The following is a 19,138-nucleotide window of genomic DNA, read 5'->3' as shown; positions in this document are numbered from 1 at the left end:
ATGTATGTTTGTATGTATGTATGTATGCATGTATGTATGTATGTATATATGTATGTATGTATGCATGTATGTATGTATGCATGTATGTATGTATGTATGTATGTATGTATGTATGTATGCATGTATGTATGTATGTATGTATGTATGTATGTATGTATGCATGTATGTATGTATGTATGTATGTATGTATGTATGCATGTATGTATGTATGTATGTATGTATGTATGTATGTATGTATGTATGTATGTATGTATGTATGTATGCATGTATGCATGTATGTATGTAGGTATACAGTACCAGCACAAAGCAGCAGAGAACAGTATGCTGTTGGAGCACTAGAAAATGATCAATAAAATATAAAAAAACATACAATTAATTCCAATGAATAAATCGCGGATAAAGATTTGTTTGCAGAAGTGTGGCGATGAACAGCTGAGTGCAGTAATAATGTGTCACCGCGCTCACACGCCACTAACAGCGCACTCCGGAGAGCTGGAAACGTTACGGTCGGCCAGCCAATTACCCCGCGGTAAACCCGGAAGTGGCCGCTGCGTGTCCCCGGACGGCGTCGAAGATCTGCGGAACCTGTAGATTTGCGCTCCGTCGAAGGTTAGTGGAGGCGCGCCAAGCAGCAACACCACACCCAAGCCCGGCTCACCGGCGGCGGCGAGGCGTTATGGACACCTCCGCTTCTGTTTGTCCTCCCCGAGGAGTAAAACGCGTATTTGTTTACATCCGTACCGGTTGCTATGCTCCTAAACACGTGGAGCGCCGGGAGAACGGCGTGCGAGCGTGTGGAGCAGGCAACGACTAGAACGTACAGCTCCAGTCTCTGTTTTCCGATTTAATGTCGCGTCAAACTTTTCTTTGATTTAAAAAAAAAATTTTTTTTTAAACGACAGCACCGGTATAACGGCTACCAACTCGGTGGTTAGCATATAGCTTGCTTGCTTGCTAGCTTACAAGCAAAGTCTTGAATACTAACACGTGACGGACGTTAAAAATACAACCGCGTTTGGACAGATTTAATATTAACCGCATTATTTTATTTTTTTAACCTTTTATAAAATAGTTTTGGTTGTCATGTTGTTATCTGCAGGACGTCTTTTTCAGCCCCCCCTCCCATTCTCAGGAGTTCGGCCCAAGCAATAATAATAATAATAGACAGACAATACTACTAGAGAGAAAATTGCGGTGTTATTGCAGCTCACATAAAAAAAAAATAGGCAATAATAATTATTAAATTATTAAGAATACGTAAGATAAAGTCGGCAAAATGATATAAACCAAAAATTTAACAATAAATAATACACCTTTGCATCAACAATTCACACTGTCAAAAACAGGGTGGTCATAATAACACATTAGATCTTTATAGCTTGCTCAGAGACATTTGACACTAAAATCACGTTGAATAAAATAATGCAGAAAACAAGAAAAAAATAAAGAAAACAGTTAAAAACATAGAGAGCTTCTTAATTAAAAGCGATTTTGAAAAGGTGTGCTTTGATCTATGTTTTTAAACAATCAAGCACACATTATCCTGGGATGATCTTAGAATGTTTACATTTCACTGCACTGCACATGGATTGATGGATGGATAGGTGGATAAATGGATAGATACTTTATTCATCCCCGGAGGAAAAGTGCGGCATCGTAGCAGGCAGCTCACATCAACAATGAGCAATAATAACAAGACAACAAAATAAAAATAGAAAAAAGAAATGGAAATACACAATAAACCTGAAAGTTAACTAGAGGAGACTGCATGTGACAAATATAATCTCCAATCTTCAACGACAAACACGGCCACACTCAATAAATTGGCAGTGTTTCTCACTCCTAAATCATATCTAATATAGCAGCCAATCAGCTGGGCCTAGCTGGTTTCTGTGCAGTGTCAACGTTTCAAACAAACCTCTTCTTTGCACACATTCACTAGCGAGACTCCTCTGTCCTTATTCCCCCGACGGACAGCTTGTGACCACCTACCGTGGCCTTTTTTTTACTGGTGTGTGTAGACTAGGAGCCAATCATCTCCAGCCATCATGGCACAGACACGCAGGACTGCCCAGGGCAATGGGCCAGGGTCCCCTCTATATCCCCCCATGTACATGTGTGTGTGTCTGTCTGTGTGTGTGTATGTGTGTGTGTGTGTGTGTGAGTCTGTCTGTCTAAAAGTGAGAGATTGTCATAACGAGAGACAAAATGTATCTCTGACTGAATCTAACATATAGTTAAAGAAATATTCACCAGAATGGGTTCTCGGTCATGCTGTATCTCAGTTGTATTAACTAGTCCGTATGGATTTAAGAACCGAGCCAAAGTTGAAGGTAACAGTAGAGAAAGCAGTTTTGATTGCAGTTCACAAAGAAAAAGTACATTTTTATAAGTGATATTATAATTTACCAATCTCTCATTGTTCATAACGTCATGATGGTCTTTTCTGGCTCCACAGTGACATCACCCACTGAGGTTCCAGTCTCCCCAGTTGTGTGCTGTGGTGTGGTTTCGGGTCCCAGGTGCATGAGCGCGTGTGGGTGTGTCAGTGAGGATATTTTCCGGCGATGTACTGCAGCTACCAGGACCGAGAGGCGCTCGAGGATGAACTCTACCAGGAGGAGGACTCCGAGGGGTCGGAGGTCAACAGCGAGTTGGAGTTCCACCTCTACAGCCAGCTCCACTATTGTTCCAACACTGGGGAGAAGGAGACGCTGGACGACGATGGAGAAGGGGAGATGCTGTGCAGGGTGAAGGGAAAAGATGTTGACCAAAGCAGGCCCATTGGTTGTGACACGGTCGGGCTACAGCGACTGCTGATGGTGCCGGAGCTGAAGCGGGATAGGTTGAAGGCTAAAGGTGTCTCTAAAGGTTCGAGACCGCGTCCCGGACCGCTCGAGGAGGTCATCGTCATCGACTCTGGGACTGACGCCATCACCGTCTCTGACGATGACATGGACTGTGGAGTATGTGCCTTCAAAGGCGGGAAGTCCAAAGTAGGCCCGCTGCAATCATCTACCCCGGCCCCGCAGGTAGAGAGTGGGGCTGTACCCGACTCAGCATTTTGTCAGTGTAATCAGATTCGGCTGTTCAATGTGAATATTCGACTATTTGGCGGAGGGACGAGGCACAAGCAATCAATTGTGCCTAGGGTTGGGTACCGAGACCCGGTATTAAACAGGCCCCAGGGCTAAATTATTAAAGACCGTAGTATCGATAAGCTCCGGTGTAACGGGTACTGTTAACGATATTGGAGAAATCAAGAAAATTGATTGTTTTCTAATTTATTCAGGCTTTATAACCCATTTGTAACTTGCAATAAGATTAAGATATTTGTCTTATAAGAAGCATTTTTGCTATTATAAGAAGAGACGTCTCTCCCCTCTGTCTCTCTCTCTCTCTCTCCTGCTCTATCGTTGGAATGGCGTTATGCGTGAGGGGGCGGGGCCGGCTCCCTCTGCCTGGCTCTCAGACAGGCACGAGGAGAGCCCGCTCTGACTGAGGGACAATGGCACGGCGAGCGCAGATTGCACCGCTATCGCCCCCTCTCCATGCATAGTGTGCAGAAAATAAACAACTTAATTCTGCTTCTAATTTGTTTTAGTTTTTCTCTTGAAAAGAATGCCTGATGAGAGTACCGTTAAAGTACTGAATTTTGATAAGCAGTATTGGTGAGAGTAGTAGTACCATTAAAATTGTAACAATATCCATTCCTGCGAGTCGTGTCCCGTTCCTCCGTGCCCCCACATTGTTTTTGGTTGTTTTATTTGGAGGAACGGGTCACGGAGAGCCACATTCTGGACGATTCACACATATAAAATATATATTTATGATTCCACTTATTCATAAGTCCTCATTGAAATGTTATCCCATATATGCGCATTTTTGTATCTGTTTTATCCTCATATTGGAACTGTTATTGTATACTGACTGACAAAAGAAAACCAAAAAAGGACTGCTCGACTTGAAGAATTTCAGTCGAATGACGGGTTTCCGACTGATGATTAGACTCGTCAACTTTCAGCGGGCAGCCCTAGTAGAGCATGTTTTTGTCTTTTTTTCAGGGTTCCTACCATATCCTTGAGGTGCCTGAAGGGCTTAAATTTCACCCTCAGAAATTAAAAGTACTGGAATACCTTGGAAATAGCCCCTTTTGTGCTGAGGTGCTTGAAAAGTCCTTGTAAAAACCACAATTCCCCGTTTTTTTCCGCTTTTATGACAGATTATGCAAGAGAAATGTTAATGTAACCCAACATGGTTGGAAATGGACACTTATAACAGTAGATGACTTTGAGATTATTCAGATTAATAATAGATTTATAACAGAATATTATTATAATAATTATAATAGTAATAGATATACAAATATAAATAAAAGATAATGAGACTAAGATCACATTATATTTTAATTAATGAAGACCATCTCTCTCTTGCTCTTTTCCTCTCTCTGCAGCCATTTAATGTTTTGTTGCCATAAATAAACACTTCCACTTTTAAATTGAGATTGCGATGAATAGAAATGCTTGTGTATAACCAAAAGATAATGTTCAGGAGTTCCACTTTATTTTACCAACAGTTAAGTGAAGGGGGTAACATGGTTACCATCATCCACCGTAACCACGTGTATAAATATAATAAACACATTTTAAAGTGAAAAAAGTTTAAAGTGTCATTTAGCACAAAGTAGTAGGTAAGCATATGGGCTAAGTCAAAACAAGAGGCAACAAAATGGTTCTCCCAGTATTGATGTCGATAATGTGGTTGTGTTTTGATTGTCCAGAAAACCCAGAAGAGGAAGAGAAGCCCCAGCCTGGACTCGGTCGTGATTGTGAACTCGGACTCGGACTCCGGCCCGGATTCAGAGGAACCCGACCTTGACTCCGTCTCCGATTCTGACGTGAACTCCGACGCGCTGGAGAACTGGATGATCCTGGGTCGAGGGGAGCGAACTGAAGACCTGAGCATCTCGCTCAACCTGGAGGGCCAGTCTCACAGCGACACAGGTGTGTGTTTGGTGCCTGGAAAGGTGCAGGGAGGCATTTGTTTGTTATGGTAAACTGATTGTGGGTTTGTCATCTCCTGTGCACATTTAGGCCTTCATTTTGGCAATATTAAATAATATTTAATGTGGCCCACTGGGAAGTTATATTTATAACACTACTGCTGATAAGGAGTGGACACAGATTTGGTACTTTGTGAATAGGCTGAATCCGCGCTTGTGTCTGGGTATGTAGTGAATGTGTGGCCATGTTTACATATTTGCCAGCTCTTAGCATTCCCCGCACCCCCTCTAGTTCTGGGCCTCTCCAATGCATCTTAAAATGTGTTTGTTTCTGTGTGTGTGCGTTGATATGCATTGGGGTGTGTCTGCTTTTGGGCAACTCTGGATTTTTGTGTGTTGATAACATAGTGCATCCTAATCAGCATGCATGTGTACATACACAGACATAGCAGCAGTCATAACACTAATGCCAAAAACAAACAAAACGACAGACAACAACCCGGGGGGGGGGGGGGGGGGGGGGCGGGTGGGGTGGAGTAATCAGAAAAATGAATAAAAATGTTTGCTGCAAATCTCTCCAGATCTACACATTATCTCATCCTGCAGCCTCAGCAACCTCTCCAGGTTCTCGCTCCGTCTCCACCCCCCCCCTCCCTCGACCCAATACTTTCTTTTTTTTTTTTTATCCCAATTTCCCACTATTGTGCTCTTTTTTTCTCAGTCTCTTTCTCCTTTTTTTCCTCATTTGAATTTCCCTGGGCTGACGTTTCTGCAAGAGTGCTCCTGCTCACTGCCTCCTCCACACTCACAACTGGGGCAAAAGCATATGGGGGGGCTGGGGTGGGGGTGAGGCTGGGGAGGGTGGGTAGGCTCAGGGTTTGGGTGGGGGGGGTAGATTTTGGAGCCCCCCCCCTTCGGTGTCTCGCTCGCTCGCTCGCTCTCTCTCTCTCTCTCTCTCTCTCTCGCTCTCTCTCTCTCTCTCTCTCTCTCTCTGACTTTCTTGTCTGGCCTCTCCCTGTGATCTTTGGAGCCTGACCTCATGTCTGCACATGGGGGGTCAGGGAGTGTGGTAGGGGGGCTTAAGGGTGGGGGCTGTATGGAAAAAGTGAATATAAAGGAAAAATACATTTTGGGTGGAACTGGTTTCGAGTCTTGAGTAGGTCCCGCCTCCCGCTGCCCCCACCCCCTTCCGCCGGGTTGATAATGGTTTAAATCCAGGTAGAATGCTTTAAAAATAACTTCTAGGAGTCTTGGACAACTTTCTTTCTATGGACAGGTAAATAAAAGCAAAGGAATAGTTGAGGGTTTGGGGTTTACAATGTTGTAGGGTTTATAATATTTAAATAGTGTTTAAAGATATCTACCAGGACTTCATGAAGGGGAGCTGGATTAAAAACAGCCATTTTTTTTACATGCTTGTGATTTTTGCTATTATTTTCTATATATGCCATGGCCTGGGTCGCCTTCCCACAGTTGAGAGACCCTGCATGTGGTTCCCCTTCCCTCTCTCGGGTGTGTGTGTTTGTGTGTGTGTGTGTGTGTGTTTGTGTGTGTTCGTTCGTATGTGTGTGTATGTGCGCACCCCCTCACGCTCTAACAGGTTTACAGTGACTAATGGTATTTGTACGCCTAAACCACATCTCAGCATCACCATCAAATCACATTCACTACACTTTGTGAAGAGCTCTCTCTCTCTCTCTCTCTCTCTCTCTCTCTCTCTCTCTCTCTCTCTCTCTCTCTCTCTCACTCTCTCACAGTCACTGACGGAAATTGAATCCTGCCACGCTCCTTACTCCCCCCCCCCTTTTCTTTCAGCTCCTTCTTTCTCCTATAGATTGTCACTTGTTCACACTAATTCTTACACTTTCACAATCTAATCCTTTCTAACCTCCACACATGGGCTTTTATTCTGCTGTACGATCACACACACACACACACCAAACACACACAGACACTGACACTTTATATACCTGTCACCTGGGTGGACTTTTTTTTATCTTGACTGGGCAGATGGAAGGAATAGAGAAGAGGGTGTAGAGGGAGAGAGTAGTGATGTAAATTGAGGGATGTCTGTCTGCCCTATTGCAAGCCATTTGGAACAGGAAGGTAAATTAAGGACAAAATGCCCAGTGTTCCTCCCACCCACAGAGGTGTGTGTGTGTGTGTGTGTGTGTGTGTGTGTGTGTGTGTGTGTGTGTGTGTGTGTGTGTGTGTGTGTGTGTGTGTGTGTGCGCGCGCGCGCGCGCGCCTTGGTGAATTGGTTTGGGCTGTAGGCGGCGAGTGCTGTGGCTAAACTTGACTCTCTAATGGTTAAACCTCACTCAGTGGTCACACTGTTATTTTTCAACCCCCTCCCGATTCTTTCCTGGGCTTTTTGTCCCCCCCGGTCGTGGTCAGTGCACACAAAACTTTGTTTGAGGCTTAGAGAGTCAGGTCTGTCTCGCTATCGGGGTGGCCGATCACATCAGCGCGCGTCTGTCTGACTGTGTGCGCGCCACTGTGTGTATGTGTGACTGTGTGTTTGTAGCTGAGGGTTATCTCTCACTCTTTCATAGAGGAAAAAGGTAAGCTCATCTCTTCTCATCTGCCGTCCCTTTCTCATCCTCTCCTGGATTGAGAATTACCTATTTTCTTTCTTCCACAGTGTTTTCAAATCTAGTTATATCTTCCAAATAACGTGCGTCTCTTGAAGGTATTTGTGTGTGTGTGTGTGTGTGTGTGTGTGTGTGTGTGTGTGTGTGTGTGTGTGTGTGTGTGTGTGTGTGTGTGTGTGTGTGTGTGTGTGTGTGTGTGTGTGTGTGTGTGTGTGTGTCAATGGGAATCGATGGTTTAAAGTCGGCCTGTGTCCTTTCATTTGTGTGGCAGGTGCACAGTGTTGCTCGCCTCCTCCGGCTTGCTCTGCAGCTCCCCAGTGGAGGTGTGGAGACTGCGAAAGGCCTTAGTGGGTTTTTCTCAGATTATTCCTTTTGAAATATATCAGATAACAAAGAATAGATAGTAAGCATTTACTATAGAATATGGATTTGTAAGTGTGTGTGTTCATGGCATTGGGATGGTAAGGTGCGATTTCACCGGTATGTGAGGATATAATTGTGTGTGTGTGTGTGTGTGTGTGTGTGTGTGTGTGTGTGTGGTGTGTGGGCGGGCAGGCGATGCTGGAGGGGGGGCCGTGGATAGGATCAGCCCTTATCTTGGCTACCCAGTGCCACACGAGGTGTAACGCCACACCCACACTACCACACAGCGTGTTTGAACAGGCACACACACACACCACCACCAAATCACTGTGCCATAGTTTGACTTTTATTATCTCCTATTTTGCAATGCCATATTCAAATTAGATTAGCATGCAGCAGTGTCGGCCGAATATTAGAGAATGGGGGGTCACAACACAAATTGTGCAAAAAATGACTAGAATGTTTTTTATTGTTTTTTAAGGATGCATATTTAGATTTGAAAATTCAATTTAAAATTTTTTGTGAACACTGACCTGATGTAAATTCACTGTAATAAAAATAAAACTGAACTAGATCAATAAATTATACCCAGTTCCAATTTGAGAATGTGACGACAACTCGCGGATTATGCAGTTTTATTTCAGACGGCAATGAATTAACGCATTTCTCATAATATAATAAATGTTGAGGTTATATCTATCTTTGATTATTATCGCTTGTTAACAATGCTGATAGGGTCAATATTTCACATAATGTTTAGGTTTGTCATCGTGGTAAACCCATTCAGTGATAATAACAATGCCATCCGTGTTTTTATTTTTTGGAATTTTATTTGCAGGCATTCACAGCGTCGAAGGGGACTTTAACCTAATTCCCTCTTATTACTCATTCCTCTTCTGCTAAAGGTTTTATCCTTTTTTTTTCCCCCCACGTAAATGCTTGTCTGACATGCAGTCTTGTGGCCTGTAACACCTCGCTATGTACGTGTTTCAGCAGGTTCGCCGGAACGGCCATTATCTCCTCACGAAAGAAACTAAAGAGGGAATAAAGACGCTAAATGAACATCAGCCCAGTAGTAATTCGGAATGACATTTGAAAAGTGGGGGCAACACCCCCCCCCCCCCCCCCCCCCCCGAGGCTTGGCCAAAAGCTGAAATAGTCCAACTCTTGGAAGGACAACACAGGGCCGAGCGCGGAGCGAGCAACAGATTTAGGGAAGAGGAATGAGTTTTTTGAGGACGGCTGAGAGACGGGCCCCGAAAAATGCTGCGCCGCCGCAGCCAGTCAAACAGCAACCCACCGCCACGGAGGTTCAGCGAAATATTGCGGTTGTGAAGTGTGACAGTAGCTCATTTAGCAGAGGTTCGTGAGAAATCTTCTCCGCAGATTGGAGTCTGAAAACATCAGGAAGTCATTGTTTTGCAAATCGTTATTGATTATTGCCTTTGGATGCTATAGTGCCGCCGTTTTAGATTTTGGTCTACGGGTAAAAGAAAAGAAAAAAAAAAAAGAATTAGATTGCACATTTATAGGATGATAAAAGTTCATATTTTTGTGTCCTGTACTGAAGGTAATGTCATTATTTATTCCAAAAATAATTAAAACCTCCCCCAACAATTAATTTTGGAACAGACAAGCTTATTTTATTCTTGTTTTACAGTAATCTACGTTAAAAACGTTTTTTTTTTTTTTTTTTTTTCCCTTTTCCTGAAAACTTTGAATAAAAAGAGCCACAAACATCTGTTGTTGCAGCTGCAGGTGCTCATTTGTTTTAATTCAGGGGTTTGTTATTTACAGTGCGCCGTGGGAGGCATTTAAATATAATCCACTGGAAAAAAATTCTGCAAACTCCAGCACATTTAAAAAGAACGCTAAAGTCGACTGGGATTTTAAAAGTTCTTTATTTTAGGTCGGTTTGGTTGTGATGGATGGTATTTGCACTGCCCCGCATTATTTGGAGCTCTCTCTATTAAAGTGGAGGTGTGTGAAGGTCGGATGCTTTGCGAGTTGGAGTTTGGTTTTGCAGAAGGGTGTGTGTGTGTGTGTGTGTGTGTGTGTGCGTGTGTGCGTGTGTGCGTGTGTGTGCGTGTGTGCGTGCGTGCGTGCGTGCGTGCGTGCGTTCCACCTTCCACCATGGCTGAGGTGAGCCCAGTCACCGTGGCCCTGCCCACTGCACCAAAGTTTTACCGTCTTTAGTTCCAAGTAGGGGAATAATTTGTCAGTAAATGGAATGGTTTCCGGTGCGATGGGGCTTGTGGAGCTCGCTTGGCTGAACTGCGACTTCCTTAGATGCCGGTTTAATGCTGGATCTGTTGGAACAAATATATGGTACTTTGATTTATTTTTTTGACGACCCCCCACACATACACACACTTCTGCCTGAAATCTTGCCTCAAGGAAGGGGTAATAAACTGGGGACCAGAGGGTCCCTACTGTACTTAAAAATAAATAAATAAATAAATGTGTGTGTGTGTGTGTGTGTGTGTGTGTATGTATGTATATGGTTTGTGTGTGCAGTGGGATCACCGGTTTCTTCTTTAGCTTTTATTTAACCAGGAAATCCCACAGAGATACAGAATCTCTATTTTAAGGAGACCTGTAACGGTTGTGCCCTGAAGCTACAGGGGAAGACATCTAGTGAAATAAAAAGACACACACACACACACACACACACACACACACACGCACCCTAGACCCATGTATGATTAAGTGAAATTTCCTGGCTACAAAACCTCAGTCACAGACTATTTTGTGGCCTGTGCGTATATTGTGTAGTTTGAAAATAAATGTAGGTTCATGAGTCAGTCATTCATGCGTTGTAGAGAATTTATTTCCCCTTTCTTCACTCCATCCTCGGGGGGCACGAACATAGTGAAGCCAAGAAGGAAGGGAGAAAGGGAGGAAAGAAGGAATGGCCCAGAGAGTGGGGGGGGGGGGTGCGAAACCTCAATTACAATTACCAATAATTATAATGAAGCAATCACTTAATGGGAAATCAAATTATTGTGCCGGTGACAGTGGCAGAGAGGGCTGTCCCGTGGGACTGTATTAATTTCTGTCGTTTGGATTTGGCTGGAGAACTTTCTCTTATTGTCTTTTCTTTCTTTATTTTTCCTTTATTTATTTTTTTTTTTTTTAGGGCGCACGGGGCAGTGGGCTTCGAGAGGGCTTTATTAACTGGTAGCCTAGGGTGGCGATATTTTTATTTTTTTTAAGGGATGGCGGGGTGAGTGGGGGGTGTCGGTGGGGGCAGGGTTTCGAGGGATGGATATTAATATTAATACATTTGGGGATGAGGAACTGGGGGGAGACAGGGGGGGCAAAAGGCAGTCATGGATCCACAAAATCACCCTCTCCCCCTTTTCTCCCCTTTCTCCCTTTTCCTCTTGCTGTTTCATTCTGGTGCTCTGGTGATTGTTTTTTCTTCTAGGTTGTTTTTTTTCATTTTTTTTTTTTCATCCTTTTCTCTTTTTTCCTTTTTGGCCAAAAGCACCGGCAGAATTAAAACTTTTGTTTGACAGTCAACAGGGTGAGCGCCGCAGCCCATGCAAAGCACACACACCTACACAATGTACCGAAATACACGCACACGTTGAAGGCTTGCTGCAGTTACCCCGGTATGCAAAGGGGCGCTAATAATAGCGGGGCAACAGTTTCTCACCGGGTCCCACAGGGCGGCATTGTGTCTGTGCAATTCTTGGCACTATAACAACCCCAGCAAAACACGCACACACACACACAGGGTTGCAGTTTCCTCTCTAGAGAGGCCGAGGCGTGTGTACGTGGCCATTCAAAGTCGTCGCCCCCCCCCCCCCCCCCCCCCCCCCCCCCCCATGTCTCTTAATTAAGGAGCCAGTCAGACAGAGACCAGCTGGGGTAGGTCTGGTCTAGCTGGCACTCACTATCATTTCAATCATTCCAAAGTCGTACCTTGTATACCCCCCTCTCTCTCCATTTTCCCCATACCATTCATTCACTCATGAATCTATCCAGCTATCCAAACTGTATACTGTATGTCCTCTTTGCTTTTCCTTAACCCATTTCCGCTGAAGACGGTGGCCCCCTTCAGGTGGTCGGACATGGCTCCTCTACTTATTGAACATTTCAGAAACAAATCATATTGGCCATTAGTATCGCCCGGATTTTGGCAGCGGTGCATCATCCCAAGCAGATCCCTAAAGCGAGAGCGCAAGGGGGTGGTTGTGAAATTTCAACAACCTTTCATCCCGGTTCCCCAAAGTAACCCCTTCCTCCCCTTCCTAATTTTCTGAGATCCACCCCTCCCGCAGTCGCACTATCTTTCTTTCATCCTCTACTCCCCTACACAAGCATCCCTCCATCCACCAGGAGCCCGCTGTGGTTACGCTGGCTGTTGCTATGCCAGGCTTGCGTGGCCAGGCTTCCTGCTATAGGCTGGCCTCCGCTTACCCTGTCTCCTTGTCTCTGCGACATGTTTGTTCAAATTGTTGCTTCCATAGTCCACTGTGGACTCTAGCCTCTCTGTGTGGCTACTCCAGATGTGTAGGAACTCTAGACTTGGTCATGGTGATTAGGATTCAGGCTGAATTTGTTCTGTGGAAGCAATGCTTGGCATGCGTATGCTTGCTCTATGCCATTGTGCCCTCGAATTAGGTTTTTAAGTCTTTGCTTGCGAGTCTTGACTGTGTGCAAGTTTGTGCGGGTGTATTTTGCGTGCACGTGCATTCGCACACCTTGGCTATCCTTTTCATCCCAGGGATTATGGTTAAATGGAATGCTAAGATTCTGGCGGTGAGAGAGCGATAAAGCCAGAGTCAGCCTTGGGAGAGAAAATTAATTATTGGGGATAAAATCAGAGCGAGAAAGATAGTTACTGCCATGTCGGGGAGTTTAGTCATTGATATTTCAGCGCAGGTTTCCAGACACCATGCAGAGTTCATCACACTCTTAATGGGAGAAAGAGTGTGAGTGTGTGTGTGTGTGTGCGTGTGTGTGTGTGTGTGTGCGTGTGCGTGCGCGTGCGCGCGCATTGATGGAAGCATTTCCTCCATGGATGTTATTTTGACAAAAAGCGTAATTAACTCCCGACGCTCCTTGGAGCACCAGCACTTTACAGCAATTGTAGAAATACTGTTTTGTTTTTTTTTGTTGTTTTTTTACAATTTTGACATTAAAATCATGAAGGAAAAGGACTGGCCACAAATATCAATTTCATTGTTGTGCAATTAATTTATAATGGTTTTTCCAAGAGCTTTCAGTTTTGACAACGTTAATGGAGGCAGATAGTAAAATTAACATATTTAGTGTCAGAGGTTGAGGTTTAACATTATGTCAACTCAATTTATTTGATTTGTCCAGCCGGGCTGATGAGGTAGCACCGGCCTTTGAACTCTTTATTTAGTCTGAAATATTACATGTTAATGGTAGAAAGGCTAATGTCTTATTATGTGTTAATAATGTGCTTTTGATGTGTGTGTTAAAATGTTGGTCCACACACAATCACATATAGGTTTAAATAAAGGTCAAAATGAACATAAATTCTTAATTTACTAGTTCTGTATTTTACCCACCTCTACATCTGCTCTGTTTTTTTTTTTTTTAGTAAATCTCTCTGAATGAGGACATTTTGCTCACTCTAGAATTTTTGCCTTGCCACCGAAATGCAAACAGAATCTCACACACTATGTAAAACACGATGTAAAATAGTAAAAAAAAACAAAAAACTTGCTCGCTAGAAAGGTTAGAGTGTCGCAGTTTATCCTATTTAATTGGCTCAACAGCGTCTGCATAAATTCAGTTTTAAATCCATGCAGTCATAAGTAAATGTCAGAAATCTTCTTCTTTTGTTGACGAGGTTGTCATATTTGACATTATTTCTGTTTGTAGCTTAAACCACAATTATCACAGCCCTCAGCTGCCTTTATTATTACTTTCTTTTTTTTCTTTTTGGTTATTTGTACTCAAGATTCTTAATTTCCTTATTAGTTTGACATTAGTAATCACACGGCATTGGCTTGAATACGATGAATAACCGTATTGTTAAACTGTACTTCACCAGCCCCAGTCCAGTCTTTTTGGCATCCCTGCTCTTTATTGTGGATACAGCGCCATCTCAAACACACCCTACAAAGTACGTATTTATTAAACTGACTTCAATAGTTACAAAAAAATTGACAGTAAGTAACTAAAAGGTACGTAGGCATATTCCTACTATATGTATGGGTCTTGTTAAAGCTGGACTTACGTTGCCCGGAAATTTAAGAAAGTAGGATTCATTTAACCTATAATGTCCTTGTGTTAAATCCTGTGTTTGGATCTGAACAAATGACCCTTCAGGACTTTTAATATTCAGAGTGTGTGTGTGTGTGTGTGTGTGTGTGTGTGTGTGTGTGTGTGTGTGTGTGTGTGTGTGTGTGTGTGTGTGTGTGTGTGTGTGTGTGTGTGTGTGTGTGTGGTTGATTGGTGGCAGGGAGAAAAAGTGTCAAACGATAGACTGTGTGTTTGTGTGATTCTGCAGACATGTGTGATCCTGTGTGTGTGTGTGTGTGTGTGTGTGTGTGTGTGTGTGTGCTTGTGCGTGTTGGCGCTTGCACACATTGAGGTTCGTATGTGTCCTCTGTTAAGTGCAGACTGATCAATAGTAATTGGGTTGAGTGTCTCCGGCCTTGTGTCTCCTCTTTGTAGCTTGGGCCTTTTGTCGGCCGACACCAGGCCCAGCGGTGGAGTGAAAGGGAGCCAGGGTGGGGGGGGGCGAGAGAGAAAATGGAGGATGTTTGCAAGTCGACGAGCATGACGACTCCCTCAACCAAATCTCCGGATATTTATTCAGCATTACCCGCTAATCAAAAAAAAAAATCCAACTCCCTCTCTCCCTCTGTTCTTTCCTTCACTCGTTTTTTTTTTACAATTATTATTTAAACACACTAGATGGTCGAGGTAGCTGTGCGTTAGTGTGTCTTTGTGGGAGTATTTGTTCATGTTTTGAGGCTTATTAGCGGGCGCCAAGAGGGAGATGCTGGAGGATGTGAGGGATAACCTGCTAAGTTGCGTTAATGGATTTCGATTGTCCACGTTTCCCGCCTTCTACCACTCGCCTCGTCTTACTCCCTTTGTCTTTGTCTGCCGCGCACCCTCTTCAAAATGCACTTTCTGCCTTTAACTCTCCCTCCCTTTTTCTGCTCTTTCTCTCCCTCCCTCTGCATTCTTCCTCTTTTGAGCTCCATAAAGGCGGCGTGTGTCGAGGGTGAGCGCCGAGAGCTCCAGCGGTATTAGCATGGAAGCATTAGGCATAAACTCTAAGGTATATTAATGCGGCGGCCCTGTTGTTCATATAAACACGGCAATTCAATTTAGCCTGCCCCACGGGGAAGGGGATTTCAGCAGCTAGCGAGAGGAGTAAGGAGGGAGGGGGGGGAAGGAAAGGGGGGAGGGAGGGAGGGAGGGACCTGGCTAGTGCAGATGAGGTGAGGCTCAGCGCAGGGAAAAGGTAGGGAGGGGGCAGCAGCGATGGAAGGAACTGTGGCAGAAGACGAGAGATGTTATGTGCGTCGGGGTGGGGGGGGGGGGGGGGGTGAAAGAATGAGCAGATGAGAAGGAGAGAAGGTTGTAAGATGAAGGGTAAAAGAAGAAGGGAAGCATTTGGGTGGAGATGCAGGGATGGGTGTTAGAAGGGCAGAGCTGTCTGGATTAGGGGAGTGGCATGGGGGGTATTTGGAGCGACCCATTATTGTACTGGAATCAAAGTGAGGTCTGAGTAAATACGCCTGGTAAGTGAGGACCCATGTTTCTGGTGCACTTCTAAACCAAAACATTATTCATTCGGTGGCCGGTCCTCACAAGTGTACTTAAACACACACACACACACACACACACACACACACACACACACACACACACACACACACACACACTAGCAAGGTTTTTGGGGTTGCATGGTTGGTCGGCGCACATGTGAAGAGCCCCACAGTCGTATTATTCCATCCTAATTCAAATGGGCTTGTCAGGGAAGCTCCTGCTTGTTATTACCTGTCAGAAAAACCCAGGGATGGATGGAGAAGAGGGGAGCAAATTAAACGACAGTAAATAAGACCCCCCTATCTCTCTTCCTTCACGTGCCATTCTGCCATCCACACACACACACACACACACACACACACACACACACACACACACACACACACACACACACACACACACTGTTTTTGACAGCGTGTTTTTATTCAGCTCTATCTATAGCTCATCCTAACTGGATTTATCTGTCAATCACATGCAAGCGGACCCAATTATTTTGTTCATTGATTGATCATTGATTACGACCACTAGCCTACATGTAGGGGAGTAGCACATCAGTTGATATTGAAGATATCCACTGATATAGATGCACAGTGTCTTGTATTGAGGGGTTTAAGGGGTCATGGATGGCCCATATTTATACCAAATGTGGGAAAAGGAAACCAAATTGAAAGGGAAGGGATTTGAAGAGAGCTGGAATAAAGATGGTGCCGAAAGAAGAGTGTGTGAGGAAGATGGAGTGATGTCTTTGGGGATAAGATATGTGTGAGAGAGGGTAGACCATGGTGTTGAACTCCTTTATGTATATATACACACACACACACACACACACACACACACACACACACACACACACACACACACACACACCCCACACCCCCTTCCGCCTTGCCCCATCCAGCCAGGCAGAACCTCTGCCATCTGTCTCTCCCCCCCCCCCCTCCTCTTCCTCATCTTTCTATTTCACCCACCTCCTCTCCTGCTCTTCCTCCTCTTCTCCCACAAGCCCCTCAGACCCCCCTCCCCTGTTTAGTGGGAGCCTATTTACACACCTTTATTCTCCACCGGAATTCAGAATGATCCCCGATTCGGGAATTCGGAATCTGTGTCTCTCTTTTAATTTCGAGGGACACAGATTCCTTTATCTTGTTTCTCTGGGCTGGAGGTGTTGGTGGGTGCGGGGTGCGTGCGTGCGTGCTTCTAATGGGGTGACTTTGTATGTGCTGGGCGATGGCTGCCATTTATCCTGTACCAGCGCAACACTATTTTGCATTGGCATAATGCAGTTTTAAAATGCTACTACAGTAGTACCTCGACTTACGACTGTAATTCGTTATATAAGAATGGTCGTATGTTAAAACAGTCGTATGTCGAAGCAATTTTTCCCATGTACACCATGCTCATTTTTTTCTATGATTTCCTTCTTAGTTTCAATGGGAATCAGTGCCCTTTTCTTTTTCCCATCATCCTTCTTCTTAGGACTCATCATGAAGGGTGAAAATAAACAAAATACACAGCACAAACACAGTAAATATGAAAAAAATATCGATAAGCCACGAACTACGTACCTACTACGATGTAGGTCGCCCGCTGACTGAGTGCTGACTGGCCGCCGACGCGCCAACTGCACCTTTACCCGGTCGTATCTTGGAGCAGTCGGTCGCAAGTAGATACAAATTTTCCGACCATCGCCACTCGTATCTTGGATTAGTCGTAAGTCGATGCAGTCGTAAGTCGAGGTACCACTGTAGTGACTTTACGTGTTCTTTATCAACAGCCTCCATTTAGTCATTAGCGCTTTATTAGAATCAGGGATTGGTAGGAATACTCTAACCTCATCAAAACTTGTTTTTGTCTGAGTCCCCAATCTGAGAAGAGTTTTATTGTTAGATAGGATTTATTCCAAACGTCCATGCCTGTCTATACTATAGTTAGGGAGATAACACTGAAACTGGGATCAAAACAGTCATTATTGTACATTCTCTAATGGGGCTAAGGTCTTACTAACGGTGACTTTTGACTATTAATCATTTTTCTGGGAACCACTACTCTAGATTTTAGGAGGGGACCACTCCCTTTTACATTGGACTTGTCCCTGCTTCCTGCTGGTTATTTCTTGTCCTTTGCACTGTTATGAACTCCCCTCCAATCCCCCCGGTTCCTCAGCTTTTAAAGAATTGTCAGTTTTGTGCCCATTCCCTCAAAAACGAAAAGGAGCACCGGGAGCACCTGTATAAAACTATATTTGAATGCAGTGATAAAAGAGCCATATTAGGCGTCCCTCTCCTAATCCTCTATTGTTCTCTGTCTGTCCCCCGTCCCGCAGAGGGCCTACTCTAATTAAAGACTAATAATTGTATTGTTTTTATAAAGCCTGTAGAGACTGAGAGATACTGCCCTTCAATCATTTCCATTCTCCGTGCTGTACCGGGCCATCTCAGGCTATCACACTGAATGATTGTGTGTGTGTGTGTGTGCGCGCGCGCGCCTGGCTGTTTGAGGCCGCACTGCAGTGGGATACAGTAGGAGGAAGGGTGGGGGGGAAAGGGAAGGGGGGAAAAAAAAAGCTAAATCTAAATTAAAACTTTTAAGCACCATTATTTAATTACCCCAAAGGCTGTGGATTTGAAGGATTGAGGCTGTGTGGGTGGGTGGGTGGGGGCATGCGTGCATGCACGTGTTGGGGTACACTCACGCAGTCAGGTCAGTGGTGACCAGGATTATTCCAATTTTTCAATTTACTTTTTCATGTGCTACTTCAAGTGTGGTTACGTGCGCACAAGCTCACGCATGTGGATCCCCTGCTGTATGTTTGAGTGGGGTGTGGGTGTGGATGTGTGTGCTTGTGTGCCCTGTGCAATGCACACACAAATCCAAAATCTCACAACCCCATTGGCTGCCCTCTCTTCTCCCTCCCTTCGTCCCCCATCCTCACCCTTACGGTCTCACACATACACACACACACACACACTAACACTAACACACACACACACACACACACACACACACACACACACACACACACACCTATTCACGCACAGTGAAGCGCCAGCAGATAAAAAAGCATTATGGCAAATTCCACTTAATGACAAATTTTTAATTTGGGAAACAGGGCCTGCTGAATGAAGCTTAATTACCAGGGCCAAAGATCCCTCGGAAAAATAACCCCCTCGACGTGCCCAACCTGCCCGATAATGGAGTGCTCCATGGAATGCCTCAGATTAACTACCGCTGTTTATCTCCCCATTCTCTCTCTCTCTCTCTCTCTCCCCCTCTCTCTCTCTCGTATATTAACAAAAAATAACAATCATGAAAATTGTATCTGCCTTCCAGCCCCGCACCCTGCGCCCTCTCCCTCCTTCCTGCCCTCCCTTCCGTCGCCGCCTAACAACACCCCCGCAGGATGAAA

At 44.6% G+C, this 19,138-nt stretch overlaps 1 protein-coding gene across 1 annotated transcript in view; it reads left to right on the top strand.

Moving 5' to 3' along the window:
• The first annotated feature begins 556 nt into the window (after window positions 1–556).
• Window positions 557–19,138, top strand: part of zcchc7 (zinc finger, CCHC domain containing 7) — a 46,486-nt gene continuing 27,904 nt past the window's right edge. Inside the window, exons 1-3 of the mRNA XM_079999938.1 lie at window positions 557–609; window positions 2,459–3,032; window positions 4,781–5,003. Coding sequence (XP_079856064.1) covers window positions 2,568–3,032; window positions 4,781–5,003 — 688 coding nt within the window. The 5' untranslated portion in view covers window positions 557–609; window positions 2,459–2,567. The remainder of the gene's footprint in view (window positions 610–2,458; window positions 3,033–4,780; window positions 5,004–19,138) is intronic.

The sequence above is a fragment of the Zeus faber genome (genome assembly GCF_960531495.2).
Source record: "Zeus faber genome assembly, chromosome: 4".
In the NCBI taxonomy this organism is placed as follows: Eukaryota; Metazoa; Chordata; class Actinopteri; order Zeiformes; family Zeidae; genus Zeus; species Zeus faber.
The sequence above is the reverse complement of the archived record's forward strand: the minus strand, read 5'-3'. Positions and strand labels throughout refer to the sequence as shown.